We start from the raw sequence: 23,615 nt of genomic DNA, 5'->3' as shown, positions 1-23,615 counted from the left end.
GAATTGTTCAACTATTCTAATATTGTTATATGATAAACTGGCCGTAACAACATGCTAACTGGTTAGTTTTGTTAACGCTACTGTAGCTAACTAACAATCACTGCAACTACAATCCCTCGCTTTTTTCCCCAGCCTCACTATCTGTTTACTCAATGATAGGATGGGCAATTACCTGGCAACTAATATTCCCGCTGAGTGCTGTTGTTTACCAATTGGCTAGCCAGTAAGTGAGTAACACTACGAAGTATCCAAATAGATCCCAAACATCAACAACGTGTGGCTGAAAGGAAATAGCTGGCTGGTGCTTTAGTACATGCAACGGTGACATCTACCACAACGACAGAGGTTTCAAACAATAACAGCAAACCATCACTAGGAATAATCCAGTTTAGAATGTCATGGGTGATATTTACGGTAAGATCGTGGCCTACGAAGGCACAATGCAAGAAGCAAACGGCCATAACGTCTCACGGACATGTGCAAAAATGAAGATCTCACAGTGGAGAAATTTTCATGTAACATGCTTTTTATGGCCGCTGGGCCTCGTCCTCGGCTCTGGGTGAAAACCATTCCCCGCGAGGCGCGTCCCCGCACAAGGCTAGTAAACCCCCACCTACCCGACTTCCTTCCTCCATCACCCACCCTCCCACGTAGTGCCTGCGGTGCAGTGAAGACAAGGCCGTTGGAACGAAGTAGGCCTCGGCTCACTCCCCCCTCCCTCCTACCACCCCTATGCCCCCCCTCACGATCATCATCTCTCCGTACCCCTTTCCCTCTACCTCTCGCGGTTCCCAGAAAGCTACGACTGGTCCAGTTCGGGTTTCAGAGAGAAGCCCGTGAGCCTTGTAATCTCCTCGCACCACTAGCCGCTACTCACCTGAATTTCGTGTCGAGTTGCTGTGGATAATGTGCCAAAAATCCTTCGAATCAGAGACAACAACAAGCCCAAAAATGCAGCCAGATACCAGAGGCTCCAAAGCTGACGCCATCTTTGAGTGAAACAGGAGCTCAGCTAGTGGGGGAGGGGGGAACAGTCGGGGCAAGGGACCGTCTGCATCGTTCGAGCTGCAAACGCAAGGACAGGAAAAATGCACTGCAAGGGGGTAGGGGGAGCAACGGAGTTGTAGCTGTGAGGGGGGATATCGGTTGAACACATGAAATGGAAGAAAGGGACAGATGGTGGAGCAGAAAAAAGGATAGGTGTTCTCGCTTTCTCCACCATGCGCGCACACATTGAAAAAAGCATTTTAGGGACCGTCTGAATTTTAGTCTTGCAGCTGGCTTGGTAGAGAAAAATCAAAGCCACGGAGTGTGTGGTTTTAATGTTAGAGGGTATTTAAAGATCAAAGTGAACCCCTTCCACAGCGCCTGGTTGGCTCTGCAATCTATTGTAGCAGATCCGTGGCGAGAGGACAATGAAACAATAATACAATCCCCAGAGTTAGATCTGATGTTGTTACTACGATAGTGTATCACACACGACAAAGCATATCATGTTTGTGTTGAGCTCTGATTCCCCGCCAGTTAGATTATGATACGTAGCTAATATTATCCACCCACTAAAACGATTATGTAAATTGCCCGCAATGCCAAGCAGCATTTAACCATACCAGAACGCGCCTTTATCACAAATGAAACGACAGGTGACCATTTTCACACATTACTGATCTTTTTTTTCATGGGTTAATATGGTATTAATGCACAAAGGCATGTTATAATCTATCAAGTACTCAGTGATTTCTATAATTATATAACACTATATGTATATATTGATAGATGATTAATTATATGATAATTATATTATTACATGTGATAGTGTAGAAACAGCTATTTGTTTAAAACTGTCCATTAGCCTATAACTTAATTTAGCTAATCTAAAAACAGCTTGTTGCTCATGTGAAATAATGTATGTTCTGACAACCACCAAACGATAGTAAACTAAAACCATAATATAAGGAAACACCTGTGAACAGTGACTTAACATTCCCTTTTCTATTAGAACGGCAAAGCTCCCCTCTCTGGGCGCCAAATCAAATTACCTAAAGCTTTGTGTAAAATTATCTGCACAACAGTCCTCAGAGAGACATTATGAAGCCATATAGGGAGCAATTAGTTCTAAGGTTTTCCCGTGTCAGACACCAATAATTAAGGACAGCCCATCACATTTAGAGGTACATGCGGATCATTTAGAGAGCACATTAGTGAATCTCATAGATTTTCCAGGTTGTGTATTATTTAAGATTGATAGGCGATACACAGTGAGATAATAATGCATTGATTGAATGTAAAGTAATAAACAGTCTATCCTATGCGAGCCTCCCTTACATCGCGCATGTATAACAGATGGATAAAACTCCTGGGAACCTAAATCATATCTATCTTTGCAATAGACATGAATTAATAATGCCATGACAGTAGTGTTGTCCACTGATACATATCCAACAACAGGGAACAGCAGGTTTGATTTATGGTTTTCAATCCAGATAAACAGAAGCAACAAATGGCTGTTTTGTTTTGGTAAATGATGGTGCTTATAAACGGTCCTTTGCGGAGACGTTCCGAGATGCTATTCTTCTTCAGTCATTTAGCAGACGCTCTTATCCAGAGCGACTTACAGTAAGTACAGGGACATTCTCCCCGAGGCAAGTAGGGTGAAGTGCCTTGCCCAAGGACACAACGTCATTTGGCACAGCCGGGGAATCAAACTGGCAACCTTCAGCAGATTACTAGCCCGCTTCACTAACCGCTCAGCCACCTGACTCCCTATGTTTCTTGTGGAGCCATACAGAAGCAAAACCTTTGGCAGCTGATATGTTATTTCTGAAGTGGAATCCTTGTGACCTGTTCTGCCCGGCAGTGCAACACAAGTGTGACTCTGTGAAGTGAAAACACGGTTCAGCTTGGGGATAGTTTACAATGTGTAAAACCCTCTTTGGGATTTTATCTTGTCGTTTTATGGATCAAATCACACAAACAAACCAGGTTAAAGGACATCTGGATTGTAGAAAACTAGCTTTTTATTGTAGCTTCCTGAGACTGCAGCCTCTCTGTGCCCCAAACCAGACCAATATAACTGTGCAAAGATCCTGTTTGGGGGGGGGGGGGGGGGGGGGGGTTGGGTGATGGAGCCCTGCACAGATAGCTAAGCAGCGGCAGGGACTGCTTTTGTCCGTGTGAACTAGCAAGCTTCCTGCTTTGGCTGGCTCCTGGCCAAGTCCCAAAACCCCAACTCCATTGCTCACACCCCACCCATCCTGGAATGGGCTGAAACGTACAACGGAAATTTCCAGGGCCTGTCCGCCCAAGAGCGTGCCCCCCACCCTGCCCCCACCCTCGGCCTCTGTTCCCCTCCCTCCACAGGGGACATAGAGCAGCTGGAAGGTGAAGTGCAGCTTGTTGGAAACCCCAGACCAGGGGCCTCGTCTGGACACTCACTCGAGGGATTGAAGTGAAAGTCAAGCCAGACACCTTATTCACACCTAAAGCACTGAAGCACTCTTTTAATCTGTAACCCCCTGAAAACACAAATTTACCTCCAAGCCACTAGAACCGTGGGAGTGCTGTGAAGTGCCCTGGAGGACACTTCCACGTCAAAGACATCAGCCATTGAGAAACAAAAGAAACTGTGGAAAGCTATTAGGTCTGACAAATCAATTGTCTCACATGCGGCTTACAGTCCTTTCCTGTTGCAGACATTCTGAGGTGGATTTCTGACAAGGTAATTAACATGCACAAACACTTCTGACATTAATGCAATAAATCCCCGCGGCCCCATTCTGTGTTCGGTAACAATGATAGATATTACCTCGGAAACACCTCTGACAGGTTTGCCTTTCCGCTCGAAAAATCTGAGAGTCCTTGAAGAAGCGTGTTGGTTTGAAATAGAAATGGCCCTCATAGTAGAAGGCCTTACTTTACCTTAACATTAACAATTCCCTAATTTTTTCATAGCCAAATGCTTCTGGTTTTAGTCCAGGCTCTCTTCCAGATTTCCAGATTCAAAAACCACAGACATCTTAGACTCAGCCTCGCAGCTGGTTGCATGTTGCAGTGTAATGTCCTCTACACCAACAATATGAAACGAAACTGAACACATTAGGGGCTTAACACTGGGGCGAGTCTCTGTTCATTCTGTGGTGCTTTTAGGGGGCTGTTCACCCCCCAGTTTGCTCAGTGGGTCAGATCTCCTTTGTCCAGCTGGGACACCTGCAGGTTTAGAGCTGTGGCCTCCCCCAGGGCTGGTAGTCATTGATACTGAAGAGCCAGACAACCATCGCTTGAAAAGGAGACAAGGAACATTGAATTTGTACACATTTGGAAAGCCCTTACATTTGAAAGAATTCTGCTTTTTTAACTCCTTGTCCCAGATGCGAAGCTGCGTTCCTGTCTGCGTTACCAGTGTGTGTGACATGACTGATGTGGTGTCTATGATGTCATGTGTGTTTCCTGGGCCGTGCGTGTCTGGTCCCTCTAGACTCCTTCCGAGTGTTGAAGACCAGAGTGGTTCAGTGGGCTCGTATTTTCAGAGCAGGACGCACGTCAGACAACAATACCCCCCCCCCCCTCCCAGGACCCTCTCACATTCCTGTGGGCCTATTGGTGTGTGTGTGTGTGTGGGGGGGGGGGCTGCTGTCATTGTCTGTCTGGTCTCCCCCTCTGTCTTCACACACTGAAGACCCTAATCCCCCTTCCACACACACACACACACACACACACACACACACACACACACACACACACACACACATTCTACCAGTCCTGCTCAGTAGCCTCTTAAATGTAATCAGCTTTTTGACATAAACCCCTTTTCATTTTATGCATGATTAGAAGATATGTTGTTCACTGGCCCCAACCAGTCAGTCAGGAATCATTATAAAAGACAGATAATGGAGAAAATTGATGCTCTTTACTTAAACAGAGTGTTTGGCGCTTTACTGATATGACCTCCTGGTATTTCCAGACCCCAAAAAAAGGAATCAGACTGAATCCTGTTTTTATATTGTTAAGTCATTCAAGTTCACGGTAATAGTAAACACCTGTGTTAATACTGATTAAACCCAGTCCAAAATTAAGTGATTATATTCACATCAGTGTTAAGCTCTGCATGGTTGTCACTCCCTCTGTGCCAACAGAGTGATCCAGATAAGAGAGCCGTATTATATATTGATAGTCATTTAAAAATGAGACTGCAGACTGAATAATTGATTGGCTCCAACATTATGAGTACAGATACATTTGCTGTCATCAAAGTGATGAATCAGAATACCGGTCACGCCTCACAAAACCCAACTAAACCACTTAAAAGGATGTCAAATCATCTACTCTCATCTAATTCAACTACGTAAACGAGATCTCTCCTCAAACATTAAAGAACCACAGCTTGTCAATTTGGCCTATGGAGGAGGGTGCCCCTCGATGAATTCCTCCCGCAGTCAAATACTCCAGCATTGAACTGTACCCCTTCCCAATCCACCGCGGGTATGTTCTATCCAGTCTCTTTTCCACAGGGGCCCAGTGTTCGTGAACTTCCTCCTTAACGGGTCATCAGTCAACCACAACTTAACCCCTCTATCTCAGACAACGTTTCCCTCCACAAATCCCCCTCAGGCGCTGGACTCCGAACATCCTCTGCCGCCACAGCCTGGAAGTCATCATTGCTACTGCAAACAGAGAGCAGGAAGGTCATTCATAATGGCTCCATTTACTTAACACTGACCCAAACACCTGCTCGTTAATCACAGTGGACATGTGTCAAGCCTAGTCCACTCCTCAGCAGTCCCGCAGATCCCCATCAGACCTCGACTGTCGACGTCCGTCGCCGCAAAGTCGCCCGGCGTTTACCCAGGACACCCTGGTCAGACAAGGTCAAACTCAAACGGTAATCGAAAACCGTTTGAAAACTTTTCTTCGAGTTTCCTGGGACGACACGCCAATGGGCCTTATGCTCCAGGACTACAACATCGAGACCTTTCATCCAGACAAAGTCAAACGCAGCGAACGTATTTGCAGTAGTCTTGATCATGGTTAGCCCACTTAGCATAATGAGCCATCAGCGGCAGATGGATCACAAGCCTAATCACGCCACCGTCTAGATGATCCAAACAATCCTCACCCTAGCCAACCTGTGGAGAGAGCGTCTCTACTAGACCCACAGACACCCTCAGCATGATCTGAATATCACTCCGAGCACAGATCCTAAGATGGTGTCAGTCAGAGATCCTCTCGCCCAGACTTGTACTGGTATGTTACTGCCCAGTCCTGCTGGAACAGGTCACGCATCTTCTCTCGCTAGCAAACCACCACCACGTGAGCAGGGACCCCTTTCTTCAAATCGGACTCGTGTTTATGCGTTTGCTTGGAAGTGCCCCGGGCCAGGAGGACACATGTTCATGGACAGCAGCCCAGCGCCAGGGCGAGGAACAGACTTACCAGCTCAACAGATGCGAGTAACAACCCACATGGATCCTGGCTCGTGGTGCTGTCTGCCTCTTTGTTGCTGCCCCCCTGCTGTCCTGAGCCCTATAGGAGAGCAGGGGGAGACAGGGGAGGGGGCGCGGGGGGACAGGGGGGAGAGAAGGGAGAGGTAGAAGACAAAGGAGAGCGGGGGGGGGGGGGAGACGGGGGGAGGCAGGAGAGGAAGGGGGATACAGGGGGAGGTTGGAGAGCAGGGGGGAGAGAAGAGGCAGGTAGGGAGAGGCAGAAGAGAGGTGACAGTGTCTGGGGTGGAGGGCTGAAGAGACAGGGCCATATTAGAGACTGAGCACTCCAAAGCAGAACAGAACCCTCTGGAACATTCTTTGGAACATTCTGGAAGTCTCTACCAAGCCTTGGATCCAAAGCTGTAATTTTATTAGTCTGCAAAGGCTAGAAATGCAGTTAAAAATCCAATAAATCACTCATAATCGCAAATAATTATTCATGATTGAGTAGTCAGTGTCATTTACACGCAAAGGAAACAAGAGCAGTTGATTTATCACTTGGTGTTAAACACTCTTTCAGGATAGGAGGCCCTGAAATGTGTTATCTAGTCTGGAGGCCGGGCACAGCAGAAGCACATGAATTTTCATTGCAACAGCTGGGTAGTGCGGTAAAACTCCATCGCACACAGCGATGATTAAGAGAGACGGAGGGCAGACCAGGAGAGGTTCAGTGGAAAGAAATGGACTCCATTTTTGTTACTCGTCCTCCCCAGCTGTCAGCTCGCCCCGCTATCCCATGGGGGGTTGCCACGGTGACAAGAGGCCACATGTCTTGGGGGCGTCGTTGTGGTCAAAGGACCCCATTGTTCTTGTGTTAAGCCGTCTTCTGTATGCCTGTGTGCCCGTCTGCCAGGAGACTGAGGCTTCACACCCGACACACACTTAGGAGGGAAAAACAGACCAGCACAAAGGTGGAGGGCTATTCAACACACACACACAAGCACACACGCAAGCACACACACCCATAAAGTAGTAGGTGGCGGCATATTCACCTACACACTCCAATTATAACACATTAAACAGTTTAATAGAGAAAAAGAAATAAAGCCATGTAATTGGTCGAATCCTGAGCACAATATGTCTGCTGTGGAACAAAGAGGTTATATGCTCACGTGTCATTAAGATAGAGATTTAATCTATTTTTAAGAGGGGAAAAAAAACCCCAACATGAAACGTCTGGAAACAAAGCAGGCGGACACAATTGACCTTTAACAACGTGTCTTGCCATAGTGTTTCCATCTGTACCGTGGACGTATAAATTGATATATGTCAACTGGCTTAGACAGGCAGATGGATGGCTTAATGTGTGTGAAGTTCCAGCTCTGTCCACTAGATGGAAACATGTGCCCATCAGCCTCCCTAACAGTCTCATGAGTTTAGCCATCAATCTTCCACAGGGAAAACAAGACCTTCACAAGAAACAGACCAAAATCACCCGTCTCAAAAGTTTACTCTTGAAGCTTGGTATAAATTGCCCAGTAATAGATAAGGTCAATATCATTTAGCAGCCAGTTCGCCTGTTATTTTAGTCACCGAGGTCACCTTCTCCACTTGGTTTTATAGACAGATTAAACCAAATTAAACCATGTTTGATATTACGTGCCCTATAAAATGGATTTAAATGTCCCTAAATGACATTAAGATTTGTTTTAAGTGTTGCGCCCTCTGGTGGCCACGTTCTGATATGACAAGCACATCGCCAGCCATACTCATTCAGCCAATTTACTCACCATCGAGTATTCATTTGTCACTAGCTGTTGCCCTCGCATCAGCACTTACCAGTGTGTAATGCCTGACAAGCTGCATCCCAGTCCATTAAGACATCTCTCTCTCCCTCTAATAATAGACTGTTCAAAACAGAAATAGTTGAGAAGCCCTGTCATCATTTTCCGACCATCAAGACCCATTTTCAGTGAGAAGTGAGGAACACATTGACCACTGCATCTTCGTTCACCAGCTTTCGAGGGTGAAGTCGTGCATGCACTCTGATTACTAATTGAGTGGCTGTGTATTGATTGGTAGATAGTCAGAGGAGATGATTGTGCTTCCAGGTTATAGATTTCCTGGGTTTTAGGAAACCAGCTACAAATCACTAACAGCCCCAGCATGAATCCTCAGTAGTTGCTTTCTTTAGAAGGAAAATAATGGTTGTTTCGAAAGATATGTTCGTAAAATTTAATGGATACAGCATTCACAGGTGAAACTGTACAAATCCAACATGAAATCACTGCAGATCCATCACATAAAATGAGGGTTTTTTAAACTCATTTAACAAAACAAGAAACTTCGTAACCAAGGTCAAAGACTTTTAAACAGTGTTCTGGGTCCACCTTTCTGGGTTTCCCCCACGTCAGTGGGCTGGTTCTGGCTCCTCCGTCCTCCCAGGGTCCAGCTCCTGTGGCAGGGGAGGCTGCAGGGGAGGCTGCAGGAGGGTGGCTGAGCCGCGCCGGCCCCTGGTCTTCCTGCGTACGGCCCTGAGGGAGTCAGGGGACGTGTGGGGCACCCAGGCCAGGCCGGCGCCCATCCCCGCCGCCTCCTGGCTACTGTGGTTCCGGAGGCTGCGGCGTACCGAGCGCTGCCCCCTGCTGGCCCGGGGTCTCAGGACGTCCTCGATGCTGAACTCCAGCTGGTGCCAGGCGGGCAGGAAGGGGTCCGGCCCGTCAGACGCGCATCCCTCCGAGCTGTGGGGGTCGTCCTCTGCCTGGCTGGCTCCGTGGGGCCTCCCTCGCCCCTCCACGCCCTCCCCTGGCTGGGGCTCCCCTGGCTGGGGCTCCCCTGGCTGGGCTGTGAGCTCCTCGCCGATGGTGCTGGGGGGTAGCGGGGACATCTTCCTGCCTCGAGAGCGCCCAATAGCAGCCTTGAACCGCCTCTGGCTGGGCCTCTCTTTTACCAGGCTGACCGGCACCTGCTCTGGGTCTGCTTCCTGGTCGGTGGTTCCCGAGGGGGGGCAGGGTGGTGGGGATTCCTGGGCTGGCGTGCGAGAGGGAGGGCTGGAACCTGCGTCCTCCAGGGCTGCCGTCTGGTCACCGCATGGCTGCTCGCTGTGGCTCTCCGAATGTCCCTCGGGTACTTCGCTTAGCCAATGATCGGCCGGGACGCTGACCTTTCGACCTCTTCCCCTCCCCGGGGTCTCGGTCCTGGGCCCCGACCCCCTCCTGGGGGTCCTCCTGGTAGAGAGGGCGCCAGAAGGCGCAGGGGTCTCCGGCTCTCCGTCACAGGGGTCGGGAGCTCCCGCCGTGCTCTCATTGGTCGAGGTTCCGAAGCGCTGGCGCCAAAGTTTGGCGGCCATGATGACGTCACCCAGAGCCGGTGAAGGGTCGGACTCCTGGGTTTTGTCTGAGGGTGGTGGAGAGGATACGTCAGGACCATGCTGGACCACAAGAAAGGACATATTGGTATCTGTGTGTGTAGCTAGAGTGTGTACCTGTGTGTGGCCAGAACGAGTACCTGTGTGTGTGTGTGTGGCCAGAGGGAGTACCTGTGTGTGTGTGTGGCCAGAGGGAGTACCTGTGTGTGTGTGTGTGTGTGTGGCCAGAGGGAGTACCTGTGTGTGTGTGGCCAGAGGGAGTACCTGTGTGTGTGTGTGTGTGGCCAGAGGGAGTACCTGTGTGTGTGTGTGTGTGGCCAGAGGGAGTACCTGTGTGTGTGTGTGTGTGGCCAGAGGGAGTACCTGTGTGTGTGTGTGGCCAGAGGGAGTACCTGTGTGTGTGTGTGTGTGGCCAGAGGGAGTACCTGTGTGTGTGTGTGTGTGGCCAGAGGGAGTACCTGTGTGTGTGTGTGGCCAGAGGGAGTACCTGTGTGTGTGCTGGCGCGGGGCCGCTGGGGTGTGGGGGAGCGGCTGGCGGAGGGCAGGGTCTCGGTGATGGGGCTCAGCGCCGGGTCCCTGGAGGCGTACGCTCTGGAGCCGTACAGCGAGCGGTCCACCTCCTTACACCCCCAGCCTCGCCTCGCCGACGCCTTCTGAACACACGCACACACGCACCCGTAAAGCTCCGGCCTCTCTAAACCACGAGCAAACAGCTAATCCCGTGACTGCGGGCGATGAGGGCGGCTCTCGGATGCAGAGTCACGGAGAGACGAGCCGCTTCCTCTGTGCCCGCTCCCTGAAGACAGACAGCCCAGACTGGGAGAGGAGGGCAGAGGAGACAGGCGGAGGAGAGGGGGGAGGGAGGAGAGAAGGAGAAGACAGAGAGAGTTTGCAGACAGGGAGAGGGAGGCAGGAGACAAAGAGAGAGAGAGAGAGAGAGAGAGAGAGAGAGAGAGAGGAGAGCCAGTCTCACCTTCAACTTCACACCCGCAGACTTGGCAGCAGATCGTGTTGACCTCTTCATCAAAGGCTCTACCTCCTCAGGCTGCTGTGAGAGGGAGAGAGACAGATATACACATGAGAGGGAGGGAGAGAGACAGATATACACATGAGAGGGAGGGAGAGAGACAGAGATATACACGAGAGAGGGAGGGAGAGAGAGATATATACACATGAGAGGGAGGGAGAGAGAGATATATACACATGAGACAGAGGGAAGGAAGTCGGCAGGTGTGTTGCCCAGCGACAAAAATATAAACGAGTTAGCAGGCATTGTTGAGCTGCACTAAGCTATGGAGCCATGGATCTCAGGCACTAGTAATACTAGATGATGCTGTGGGAGAAGATACAGACCTTCCTCTTCCTGCTGTTAGAACTGGCTGGGGCACCCACATCCTCTGGTTCAGGCCCCAGGACAGGGGCACCCACATCCTCTGGTTCAGGCCCCAGGACAGGGGCACCCACATCCTCTGGTTCAGGCCCCAGGACAGGGGCACCCACATCCTCTGGTTCAGGCCCCAGGACAGGGGCACCCACATCCTCTGGTTCAGGCCCCAGGACAGGGGCTGAGGCTGGGGCACCCACATCCTCTGGTTCAGGCCCCAGGACAGGGTTTGTGGCAGGATTGGAGTCAGACTCTAGCTCCGAGGGTGGATCTACTGCAAACACAACTGAGGCTTTAGTCTCCAGGCTGACACACACTGACACCTCAGATAACACGTCACAAAGCCGGGAGGTGGCAGGCTGGGGGGGGGGGGGGGGGGGGGGTGACAGGCGGGGGGTGACAGGCGGGGGGTAGACCCAGGGGGAGACTGGAGGGACGGAGAGAGGATAAGAGAGAAGCGGGGCTCACCTCGTAAGGCCTCCGTAAACAGAACCTCACGGAATGCTGCGTTCAAGTCCAGCGGCTGGGTCTCCCAGGTCACGTCTGACAGAACAACAAGCATATTAGAACACATCCCGGCCCGCCTGGTTAAACTGTCTCCAGAGCAGCAGTCACCAGTAATACACGACTAACCTGTCTCCTCCACCAATGACCTTTCACTGTCATCCACGGTGAAAGCAATCTGCAGGGGGGGAAAGAAATTAATAATCAGAAAGAGAAACTGTTGTAATGGTTCTTTTGTTATACCACCAGGGGGGAGCTCTAGTATAAATTAACACCAGTTTAGCATTTCCTCTGATTCCTGTATGCACGAGAAAAGTACCTGAGTACCACAGAAACCACCACGACACAGCCTTTGATCAAAACCCCTCATTTTCAAGGTTTGAGAGTGAGTGTTTGGTAGTAAAAACAACACCCCTGAAATTAAGATTTACCTCTCCCAGGGTGTCAGCGCCGGCCCCCCTGCCCACACAGGTCTCCTGAGGCCCCCTCCTGAGAGGTGGGGAGGCCCCGGAGGGGCTGCTGAAGTCAAGCTGGGGGAGCGCAGAGGTGGACTGGCTCCTCTGGGGGGTCTTCAGCACGGAGCGCACCTGGGACCCCCCTGCCGACGGCGGGGGCGCGCGGGCCGGCGTGGCCCCCTTCTGGAGAGGGGTGCTGGGGGGCAGGTTCTTGTCGAAGAACTCCGGCGAGAGGGGAGCACCGAAACGAACGCGCTTCTTTCGGACGGCGGAGTTAGCAGAGGGATCGCCATCTGGGGGGGGAGGGGGGAAGGCGTGTTACATTTACCCTCTGCAGAGGAGCTTCGTTCAGCCGTAAAACACTGTTAGCAGACGATAAATTAAGGGGCTCTTCGCTGCTTCCCTTGTCTCCACTGTGTGTGTGTGTGGACTGTTAAGAATATTTTGTCTGCAATAACACCTCCCATCCATGCTGTAGAGGGCAGTGAAGGGTGGGCTGCTGAGGTCTGGAGGAGGGAGAAGGGGGGTCTACCTTTGCGGTTGGGCTCCGGGGATGAAGGCATACAGAACGGAGGGGGCAGAGGCGGCCCGGCGTCCCCCGGCCCAGCCCCCGCTTCGGGGAAGCTGTCCTGGAGGGGAGACGAGGAGGGAGACAGAGGTGAGGCCTGGGAGCAAGCACCTGGTGAAGAGCGCCAACAAGTCAGCAAGGTCTTCACAAGAGGCTGTCACCGGCGTGTGTGTGTGTGTTTCACCTGCTGCTCCTTGGCAGGAGAGTGTGTTGGAGGGGGCTGGGGGGGTGAGGGGCTCACGGGGACTTCAAGCCCAGGCGGTAGCTGTGCTCTGTCCTGGTCAACTGCATCCTGCGCACGGAGGGTGACACAGTTTACAGGCTACCAGCACATCGTGGTGGCAGTAGGATGAACTATATCATACGATAGGTTGATATAGTTGGTATAGAAAGTATACTTTCTATACTTTCCATACCACATTCAGTGGGACATACTATATCCACATGCAGTAGGTACAATGGGACATATCATATCTGCATAGGTACAGTAGCACATTCTAAATATACAGAACAAATGAACAACATAAGTTTACAACTAGTTATAAATCACACGATTTAGAGTAGGACACTGAAAAAAGACACTCAAGCCAATCCAAAAGGTATGTAAAGGGCCTTTGGTGTTGAGTCTATGTGACAGTAATGTGTAGGCTCAGTGTGTTACCTCACGTGTCTTCAGCAGGCTGTGCTGGAGGGTAGGAGCGTTGGCCTCCCTAATCTCCCCCTCACAGAGGAGGCCAGGGCACCACCTCTTGTTGGGCAGGGGGGTCATGGGGGGCGGGCAGTTCTCCTTCCACGCGTCTCGACTCCTCCCATCTAGATAAGCACCGCCCATCAACACAGCCAAGGAGGAAGACGTTGAATGTTGCAGGAGCAACGCGCGTCACGAGGGCAGGTTCAATACTCGCCGGCTGCGGTGATGTCGTGTCGGCGAAACAGGCCGTGACAAAAAAAAAACGAGATACTCTATTGTTCTGACAACAGAGGAGACTCACCGGACAGATCCTTTCTTGTCTTGATGCATTCCGCTAATGGATTCTCCTGCCTTGGCATCTTTTCAGGCATCTCTTCCTCCTCTTCACACAGAAGGCTTTGGAAGATGGCCATCTCCTGCTTCAGCTTGGAGACCCTTGGAGTAGAGGGGCGCGCACTGATAGACTGTGGCACAGATAGAGAGTTTGTGGCACAGATAGAGAGTTTATAACATAAGCACTCAACAGATAGGTCAGTCTTGCAGGCAGATAGTGACAAATACGTGGACGTGTTGGCCTATTGTGCGACTGACCAAGCTGGATCTCACCTCGGTAGTTGCTGGTGGAGTTTTCATCATCCTCTGCTGAGCGATGTATCGGATGAGAGAGTTCGTCTCCGGTGAGCCACGGACACCGACATTGGATCTTCGTTTCAATTTCAACTGGGCCAAGCGGGACTTGTCTGAAAACACAGTAACAGTTGGATCCATTAGCCAGATAGTACACCGCGACCGTAGACGACTAATGTACTGTACTTTATAACGAGTCTTAAATAAAACACTCCTGTTTCTGACTTCAAGAAGGCCTTACCTTTGCGGCTGGAAGATGGGGTAAAGCTCTGGGGGGAAATGCCCAGCTGAGACGTTGTTAAAAGGGAGAAGTCCATGGGAGTATTGTTTAGGGGGGAGAGGCATTGGTCTTCCAATGGTGTCAGGATTTCAACACCATCGATGTTGCCCACGTTTAGCTCGGAGCTAGCCATGATCTGACAAAACATGAATAGAACCACTGCACATTCAACACCAGTCTCACTTGTCAAACCAAGATCGCAAGATAGATTACGATTAAAACCACAGATAGCAATACAGCTTCAAATGTGACAAAGGTTTACAATTAAGTTCCCTTTCATGTTGAAGGCATATTTACAGATCAAAGCTAACTAGCTAGCAACTGTAACGTTAGCAAGCTATCTAGAATGCACTACTTCGTTACTGTACTGTAGATCTGCCTAGCTGCTACATCATCATTCACAAAAGACACATCTTACCTGTCCAGTGAAATCTCACCAAAAAAAAATAAACACAGACCTAGATTATCTTTCAAAAAGTATAAACCTTAGTATTAATTATTGCATATTAAATAGATAACTATCCGGCAACTACCTAGCAAACTCAGCTAACACGCTACGTTGGTTGTACCCTCATTCAAAATTCGCTCCAGTCCTTTCGCACAAGGTGCCATGTCACTAGATCCTTCCGCAAAAAAAAGTAAACAACGGTACCTTATACCTGCAAACTAAATAAAACTGCTATAAAACTATTACGGAAAGATATTTATTTGACCCACACAAACAAAATGCACCAAAAAAGCAATTTCTAAATAATTAATAAATGAAATAACAAGTGTGAACGTTTTAGGAACTATTTTTTTGTGATCGACATATGGGACGAGTTTAAATACGAACTAGCCAACAGGAGGCCAAAATGGAATCACGTGTCCTCGGAATAGCCAATTACCATTCTCTGTTTGTGGCAGATTCGGGGACCAGTTAAATGTAATTCTAGAAATCCTAAAATGTAAATAAAATAAAATCTAATTTATCCACGCTTCATGCGTTATAATACTGAGCTCGCTCTGTGTTATGTCAGTGGCCACGTATTTATCCACCAACGTCACCCGTGGGTTTCCGTAGTACGGGGGTTCCGTATTCCTGAAAAATTCAGTATTCTCTATGTATATAATTCTAGATAGGAAACTAAGTATTTGCAGTAGTTTGCTGTAGTTGAGATTATAGTTCACCGTGCCCAGTACATGAGGTGTGGTTACTTCACACTGTGCCTGGTAAATGCAGACTGTGCCTTTCCTCTGACCACCAAAATTAGATATTCACTTCAGACTTCTGATATCTCCCCTATGACACTGGTCATTTAATTAGCCTCCAAACAAGGCATGAACACTGTTAAAACAATACATTTTCTTTCTCTCACTATCTGTTCCTATCCATTGCGGTAGGCCACACTCCCATGGGCCATACAACACATCAGTAAATGCTCCGTGTTCCTCTCGAGTTCTCCTCCGTCTCGGCCTGGATGGCGCGAGATGAAGGCGTGCAGTTGCTGTGACCCAGCTGTGTATTTATTGGGCCTGGCTCTCATGCTTTCCACAGCTGGGTCCGTGTTTGTGTGCATCAGCTGGGCTATGGAGAGCATGTGGCCTCCGTGCCACCATCAAATAAGCTGGGAGAACAATTACTAACAATTACTAATCATTCACTATTTATAAACAGGACTGTGTGTTTAGATGCCTATTAGATGATTGGTTGTCATCAAGCCTTATTAAACACAGACACACTAGTGGAGGAGGTCTCGTTTTATTCATGTATGTATATACACATATAAAAAATAAGGACATATGTACAATGATAATAAATATCGTAATGTTTGTACAAGCAAAATAAGTTACTAAACATCCTTTAAAAACAAACATACAAGATCATGAAAAGACAGGAACCGTTGCAACTTAAAGCAAAAAGGAGAGCAAATGTGAAACAATATTTAGGATAATAACACTACAAATTATAATCACAGAGCAACACAACTTATAGCGTGAAGTGAGAACACTTCTATGGATGTTTAGCAGATCCAGATATAACATGCTGATTGTTTTTCTTCATCTTGAGACCTGCATATTCCTTTTATGAGTTTCTGAGATGTCTTACATCTTAGAGAATAACCAAACGTATCTTTCATAACGTAAAAAAAAAAGGGAATGCAAAATTGAAAGGCCTAACTCAAAAGAATGTACATCAGAGAGCTTTAATGGTTTGAAACTGGTGGGTTGGAGGGTCTCAGTGGCTAATAGATTAGTAATGAAGTGGTTCTTTGAACCAGTATATTGAGACACATTAAACATCTGATCTGCTCTGAAAGCACAGCAACTTGTTTTGGTTACGGGAGGGATACGAAGCTCTCCAAAGTTCTACGTTTTGGTAATGTATTCAGCCTTTCACATGGTCGAGATCAGGATAGACATAGGCTCCAGTAGATAACTACCGACATGTAAACAGGATGTCCACCAGCCTAGAGCGCTCTCTCTCTCTTTGAGGAGGAGCGCCGCGCTGTACGCTGTGTTAAATATGCAGGAACGTTGCATTCACAACTTCAGTTCTGTGAAGTGGACGGACTGTATAAACTTAAATATAAAAAGTGGAATGAAATAAAACATGAAATAAAATGAATGATGCGGAGAGGGAGAAAAAAAAGCAACCGCAGTCTACTTTGGCTTATCCAAAGGTGAAGAGGCACTGCAAAAGTAAACAACTTTACAATGTCACCAGTTCTTACAACTCTTAACCATAAATATGAAAATGTTGTTTTTCTTCTTCGATAGAAAGTTGGCGTTTTGGAAAAGTCGAAACGTCCGTCATTTCTACAAGGGCGACCATGTGAGTCAAAGATGTACAGTACATTTGCAGAGAAGGTCATGCAACACGAGGGGGAAACCACTGATGTGAAGTACCTCTTCAACCTAAGGATCGTTCAGTATACTACATCCCCTTCTGCTGTCCCTACATTGTGGGAGAGAAAAAAAGAGACTCGTCCTTACGTTCCCTGTGTGTGTGTGTGTGTGTGGTCCACCTGCCCTTGCGGACGTGTCACCAAAGCCATCCCTGTAGGACAAAGCACAGGAAGAGGAGAAGAGACAGGAGGAGAGACAGGTTAGTGTGGCCAAACATACTCATCCATCGGAAAACAAAGCAAGCCTCTAGGGTTCGTGAATGGGACCCTGGCCAAATGATTCTAGGTGACAAGACAAGACGGAGCACTAAACTCTTCTGCAGTGACACTCGCAAACTACTACAATGGGGCCGACCATCTTGAAAAGAAAGCCGCTTCTATCCATATGACTTGGACAGTTTAAAAATGATCCTGCCAATGACATTTGTGAGCGTGTGAATCTGTCAGTGTGACACGAGGTGAAAAGAAGCAATACCTCGGACCGATGAGCTGCTGCATCCTGTCCGGAGACATCGGCTTTCCACCTGACTCATCCATCTCTCACCCCGCCCATTTCTCCGTCAGCACGAGCAGTGTGTGTGTGTGTGTGTGTGGTTGGGTGTGTGGTTTAACAGTGTCCTTCTGTTGCAGAGTGTCCAGGTTATCCACAGTGGCTCCAGGTCATTCTCCGGGCGTCGGTATGAGGGTCGGGTCAGGGCCACAGAGGGTAATGTCCAGTTACAATCCACTTCCAGGTTTGGCATTCAGGGTGGTGCAAAAGGGAGGGCTTTGTTTATGGCAGTACAAGCCTCCCCCCCCCCCCCCACCCAAACAAAGCACTTGTTAAGATATCCACTGTATTCACAACAGCTCAGTGACCAGTCAACTACATTCCACCAGCCGCCCCCCATATTAAGCAATACCTTTGTCTGAAAATACAATTGTATCTGTGCTGTTCTGAGGAACTGGGTTCAATTCAAACTGTCCAAAAGCCACAGAACCAAGTGAAGCGCGCATGGAGGAAACCCAATAACCCAAAACGTATTAGTAGATGCGTCTTATTTTCTCTATAGGTGTATTAGTGGGGTTCACTTGTAGAGTTATACTATTTTGTGCGGCAAAGGCGAGGTTTTTCTAAGTGCCACATTCTCATTGGCAGAAGGGGTGCTTTAAAGCCATTGGTCACCACTGAACACTGCCGTAGTCCATAACACGCAGTAAAAGAACACATAGCAACGTCTTCATTGAAACCATCACCACAAATGAACGTGGCAGGGGTCGAGAAGCAGTCTTTCCGGAGAAAGACGACGTGAAAAAAGTACAAATTGAGAAAGTCGGAGAGTTTGTCCTTCACACAAAGACCCCCCCCCACCCCCCCCACGAGTCTTTCCCACTCGAGCTTAATTTCTCTCTCGCTCTTCTTCATTCCACCCCTTCCTCCCCGGGTCGACCCCCGGAGAGAGGGACGTGATTGTCGTCTTGCTCTGAGATTAATTAGTCTTTTGTAGAACTCTCTCCCTCTCTTGGCTCATTAATATGAAATCGAGTCTGTTCTCCTTTTTTAAGTGCAGAAAAGAAAGTCTCATTGTGACACGGGATGAAGCAGAGCAGGTCGTTCCATCTTCCTGCCCGCCCCCGCCTGCTTATTGGTTCAGCTCAGGGGGCTGACACCTTGTCATGTTCTGATTGGTCCATTCTTAACAGGACCACGTGTCCCATGGAAACAAGCGTGTTGGTTTTCCTGTCATGCTCTAGACAGGCTGCGATGCGTTTTGCTGCCTTCACATACAAATGCACACAGCTCGGGATGGCACAGCGGGGGAAAACAAAGAGCCTCGCCGAACCACTCCAGACACCGCGACCGACACGCGCCTTCCAGAGCACGATAATTACAAGAGAGGACGCCGAGCGGGTTTGCCGTGTGTGTGTGTGTGACATGCTATGTGCTAAAATGGTCTCCAGTCACAGACTCAACCAAACAGGCATTGGCAGAGAGACAGTGGAGGGAAAGAGAGAGAGAGAGACACAGAGAGAGAGAGAGAGAGAGAGAGAGAGAGAGAGGAGCCGGGTAAAGAAATAGAGCGTGGTCCTTTTGAAGGAGGGAGGTAGGTTAGTTGTTGGTTGTATTTCCCCGCGGACGGGGACTCGCTAGACGGACGACTCCTCGGGGTTGGCGTCCGGCAGCACGCTCCGCTGCTGCAGGGTCCTCCTCAACTCCTCCTTGAAGGGGCTGGTGTAGTCGTTCCCCACCCCGCCCAGCCCTCCGGCCAGCCCGCCTCCCCCCACGCCGCCCCCGCTAACCCTCTCCTCCCCAGCCGAGCTCAGGTTGAGGCGGATGTAGCCGTTGCTGCCCTGGCCTCGGATGTTGGTGAGGCTGAGGCGGCTGGGCGAGTGGATGGGCTGTCCGGGGATGGCGCTGGGAGAGGACGTGCTGGCGCTGGGGCACAGGGCGTGGCCGGGGAACGATCTTCAGCGAGCCGTCCGAGTAGTAGTAGTTGGCGCCCGTCTCCCAGAAGCGGTCCTCGTCGCTGGGCATCTTGCTGGGCACGAAGGTGGGCGGCTCTTTGGGCAGGGTGATGGGGTACACCAGGGTGCTCTCCAGGGGCTTCATATCCGCCCCTTTACCCAACGCCAGCTTCAGACGCCTGCGGAGGTACAGCGCCACCACCAGGAGCAACAGACAGGCCGCGCCCAGCGTGATGACCAGCACCCAGAACAGCCCCATGCTGCCGTCGGGCGCCCGGGCCTCCATGAAGACGGGCGCGCTGGCCACCACCGCCACCTGGTAGCGTTCCGTCTGGAACTTGACGCCCTGCTCCTCTGAGTAGCACACGTAGCGGCCCGCCTGCAGCTGGCCCGCCTGGGGCACCACCAGGGCTCGCAGGGCGCGGTCGAAGCGAGGGCCCCCCGCCTCGGGGTCGCCCAGCGGGAGCTCCCGGTCGTTCAGGACCCAGGTGGGCTGGGCCAGGTTGGACACCAGCTGGCAGGGAAGCACCATGTCCGAGCCCACCACCACCGTCACGTTCCGCAGCCGGGAGTGATCTGGACACCAGGGGGCGACAGAGAGAGAGGCAGGGGGGTCAGTCGCAGAGGGACTCGCCCTGGCGCTCATCTGAATTCATTAGACGTGAACTTGTTGACAATTTAATTCCCTCAGCTGCTAGACATGCATTGTGTAGTGATTGCGTCTGGTCACCAGGGGCCGCTAGTAGGGCATCTCTCTCTCTCTCTCTCTCTCTCTCTCTCTCTCTGTGTTTCTCTCTCTCAGTCTCTCTCTCTCTCTCTCTCTCTCTCTCTCTCTCTCCTCTCTCTCTCACTCACCAGGGCTGGGGATGGAGACGGGCTTGTCAAACTTGGCCTTGCCCCGGCTGAACCTCTCCAGCATGAGATCCTGCGACAGGGAGGAGGTGGACCTGAGGGAGCAGAGAGGAGGGCACAACCATGAGCCGGGCCACGAGGCTGGTCTGCTGCAACAGGCTGACCCTGCCCAGCCAGCAGGGGCGGGGGGGGGAAGGGACGAGGGGGGGCAAGCTCACCCGCGGTGGAGGTCGATGCGGACACAGGCGCGGCCCTCGCTGTCCCAGGCGCAGTAGGGGTCCCGGGACAGCAGACAGTCTGGCTGAGACTGATAGCGGCTGCAGTTGGCCAAGGGCAGCTGGAGAACCTCTGAACGAGAACCAATGTACAAGTACTTCTAGAGAGAGAGAGAGAGAGAGAGAGAGAGAGGAAGGGAGAGAGAGAGAGAGAGAGGGAGGGAGAAGAAGGGAGAGAGGGAGAGAGGGAGGTAGAAAGAGATGTATAGAGAGGGAGAGGGAGAGAGGGAGAAATAGGGAGAGAGAGAGGGAGGGAGAGGGAGAGAGAGAGAGAAAGGAGAGAGAGAAAGAAGGGACACAAATAAAAAATGAAAAAGCGGGGAAAAAAACGGACCAGTCAGAAAAGGGCATCAGAGATAATGGGATAATCACTCTCAATTACAATAACATTTTGTTTCCCTCCCAAATCCCTCCATCCCTGTTGGGTTGTGCTTTCACAAAGCCTGTTATGAAATCACTGGCCAGTGTAAGCTCCCTTTAATGAGATAAGGATCTGCCTGTCTCTGGATGCCACCAGTCAGACATGTTAGGGAGAGAGAGAGAGAGAGGCAGAGAGAAAGAGAGAGAGAGGCAGAGAGAGAGAGAGAGAGGCAGAGAGAAAGAGAGAGAGAGAGAGGCAGAGAGAGGCAGAGAGAGAGAGAGAGAGAGAGAGAGAGAGAGAGAGAGAGAGGGAGAGGCAGAGAGAGAGAGAGAGGCAGAGAGAAAGAGAGGCAGAGAGAGAGAGAGAAAGAGGGAGAGGCAGAGACAGAGAGAGAGAGAGAGAGAGAGAGGAGAGAGAGAGAGAGAGAGGGAGAGGCAGAGAGAGAGAGAGGCAGAGAAAGACACAGATAGAGACAAGATGCGTTACCTTGGTGTGAGAGATGGTCAGACTGTCGACCGGCTGGGGAGACTCAAAGAGCTGGATCTCCTCAATCACATGGGCCTCCGAACCCAGGATCACCACCCTCTGGAGCCAGCCGTCCGCTGTGGAGGAAGGAGGGAGAAAAGAGAGAGGAGCGAGGAGAGAGGAGGGTGTGAGCGGAGGGGACAATGGTGTGAAGAGAGGAGGGAATTAGGAGTATAATATTAGAGGATTGCGCTATTTTTCCGCTCGGGTTTTGTGGACAAGGTTACGTGGCTTTGAAAGGCACACTGCAGCTGGTGAGCCAGCCTTGTGTGTGTGTGTGCGTGTGGTGTGCGTGTGTGTGTGTGTGTGTGCACGTGTCCGTGACAGTGAGACTGCAGAGACGAAATGAGTGTGTGAGGACTCCGACGTGAACATTTGTGCGGGTGTAATTGCGTGCGGGTGTAATTGCGTGCGTTCGTGTGTGCGATTTAGTTTGACAGGTTTATGTGCTAAGGTTCGGTCTGCTCTGCTTCTGCACCCATGACAGAGAAGCTGCCACGGATAATGTGAGAGACTGACCCTGCCTCTCCCCCTCCCCTCCACACACACCAGACGTGTCACGCTGTCTGCTCTCTATGCAGGACCATCTCTGCTAATCCCAGATCCCATAGTCGGTGATGTGTCGCCTCTCCTCTTCCCATCAGCTGGCTCTGCTTTGCCAGTTAATAGCTAATCAAGCCCGCGGCCCAATCAGCACCGTGTGTTCGCCTGCCAACGGCCCCGTGGAGTTTGTGCTGCAAAGCTGACAGGAAGGGAGGACTGCCAGCCAGGAGGAGGAGGAGGGAGAGAGGAGGGACTGGGGAGGGAGAGAGGAGGAGGGAGAGAGGAGGGAGGGCGGAGAGAGGAGGGAGGGGGGAGAGAGGAGGAGGGAGGGGGAGAGAGGAGGGAGGGGGAGAGAGGAGGAGGGAGGGGGAGAGAGGAGGGAGGGGGGAGAGAGGAGGAGGGAGGGGGAGAGAGGGAGGAGGGAGGTAGAGAGGAAGGGAGGGAGGGGTAAAAGAAGGCAAGGAGGGGCAAAAGAAGAGAGGAAGGGAGGGAAGAGAGGAGGGAGTTTGAGAGAGAAAGAGACAGGGTAGAGAGAGGAATGGAGACAAAGATGGAAAGTGTGAAAGAGAGAGAAAGAGAGAGGAGTGAGAGAGAAATGGAGACAAAGATGGAAAGTGTGAAAGACAGAGAGAGAGAAGAGGAGTGAGAGAGAAATGGAGACAAAGATGGAAAGTGTGAAAGAGAGAGAGAGAGAGAGAGAGGAGTGAGAGAGGGAAGAGAGAGCAAGCGAGGGAGGGTTGCCGCTGTCGACAGTCACATGTTGCGCCGCAGTGATCTGAATGGTGAGGTACAGCATTTAGGCTTCATGATCTGTCTGGAAACAAGACAGGACTCCCTCCACCCCAGCTCTACTGATCTGAGACCTGCCCTGTGTCTGCCTCTACAGCTCTACTGATCTGAGACCTGCCCTGTGTCTGCCTCTACAGCTCTACTGATCTGAGACCTGCCCTGTGTCTGCCTCTACAGCTCTACTGATCTGAGACCTGCCCTGTGTCTGCCCTCTACAGCTCTACTGATCTGAGACCTGCCCTGTGTCTGCCTCTACAGCTCTACTGATCTGAGACCTGCCCTGTGTCTGCCTCTACAGCTCTACTGATCTGAGACCTGCCCTGTGTCTGCCCTCTACAGCTCTACTGATCTGAGACCTGCCCTGTGTCTGCCTCTACAGCTCTACTGATCTGAGACCTGCCCTGTGTCTGCCTCTACAGCTCTACTGATCTGAGACCTGCCCTGTGTCTGCCTCTACAGCTCTACTGATCTGAGACCTGCCCTGTGTCTGCCTCTACAGCTCTACTGATCTGAGACCTGCCCTGTGTCTGCCTCTACAGCTCTACTGATCTGTGTCTGCCTCCTGTGCAGGGTCAGGACATGGGCTGACTCCAGATCTGTGCAAGATCTGGCACTAAACCGCACCCAATTATTAAAAAAAAT

At 50.5% G+C, this 23,615-nt stretch overlaps 2 protein-coding genes and 1 long non-coding RNA gene across 3 annotated transcripts; all 3 read right to left on the bottom strand.

Annotated features, from left to right (window-relative positions):
* Nucleotides 1-8,653: 8,653 nt before the first annotated feature.
* On the bottom strand, nucleotides 8,654-14,749 carry cdca2 (cell division cycle associated 2). Its single transcript, XM_067228489.1, has 14 exons — nucleotides 14,714-14,749; nucleotides 14,257-14,431; nucleotides 13,995-14,128; nucleotides 13,690-13,852; nucleotides 13,359-13,510; nucleotides 12,882-12,989; nucleotides 12,662-12,758; nucleotides 12,106-12,422; nucleotides 11,804-11,852; nucleotides 11,639-11,713; nucleotides 11,140-11,486; nucleotides 10,760-10,834; nucleotides 10,274-10,439; nucleotides 8,654-9,815 (listed from the first exon to the last, which is right to left on the bottom strand). Exons 2-14 carry the CDS (start codon nucleotides 14,426-14,428, stop codon nucleotides 8,830-8,832), a joined length of 2,841 nt encoding a protein of 946 aa, XP_067084590.1. The 5' UTR covers nucleotides 14,429-14,431; nucleotides 14,714-14,749; the 3' UTR covers nucleotides 8,654-8,829.
* Nucleotides 14,750-16,020: 1,271 nt separating this feature from the next.
* On the bottom strand, nucleotides 16,021-17,961 carry LOC136933074 (uncharacterized). The gene is made up of 2 exons (XR_010874794.1): nucleotides 17,659-17,961; nucleotides 16,021-17,335 (listed from the first exon to the last, which is right to left on the bottom strand). It is a non-coding gene; the product is annotated as an uncharacterized lncRNA (long non-coding RNA).
* A 48-nt stretch (nucleotides 17,962-18,009) lies between these two features.
* Nucleotides 18,010-21,718, bottom strand: sema4c (sema domain, immunoglobulin domain (Ig), transmembrane domain (TM) and short cytoplasmic domain, (semaphorin) 4C; the record flags this gene model as incomplete). The annotated part of the gene is given in 5 exon segments (XM_067228452.1): nucleotides 18,010-19,622; nucleotides 19,624-20,204; nucleotides 20,484-20,575; nucleotides 20,699-20,856; nucleotides 21,603-21,718. Coding segments are annotated over 5 exon segments (1,259 nt in total), but the record flags the coding sequence as incomplete, so codon positions are not given.
* Nucleotides 21,719-23,615: the final 1,897 nt, after the last annotated feature.

Source organism: Osmerus mordax, chromosome 24 (genome assembly GCF_038355195.1).
Source record: "Osmerus mordax isolate fOsmMor3 chromosome 24, fOsmMor3.pri, whole genome shotgun sequence".
Taxonomy (NCBI): domain Eukaryota; kingdom Metazoa; phylum Chordata; class Actinopteri; order Osmeriformes; family Osmeridae; genus Osmerus; species Osmerus mordax.
Note: the sequence above shows the minus strand (reverse complement) of the source record. Positions and strands in the feature narration are given on the sequence as shown.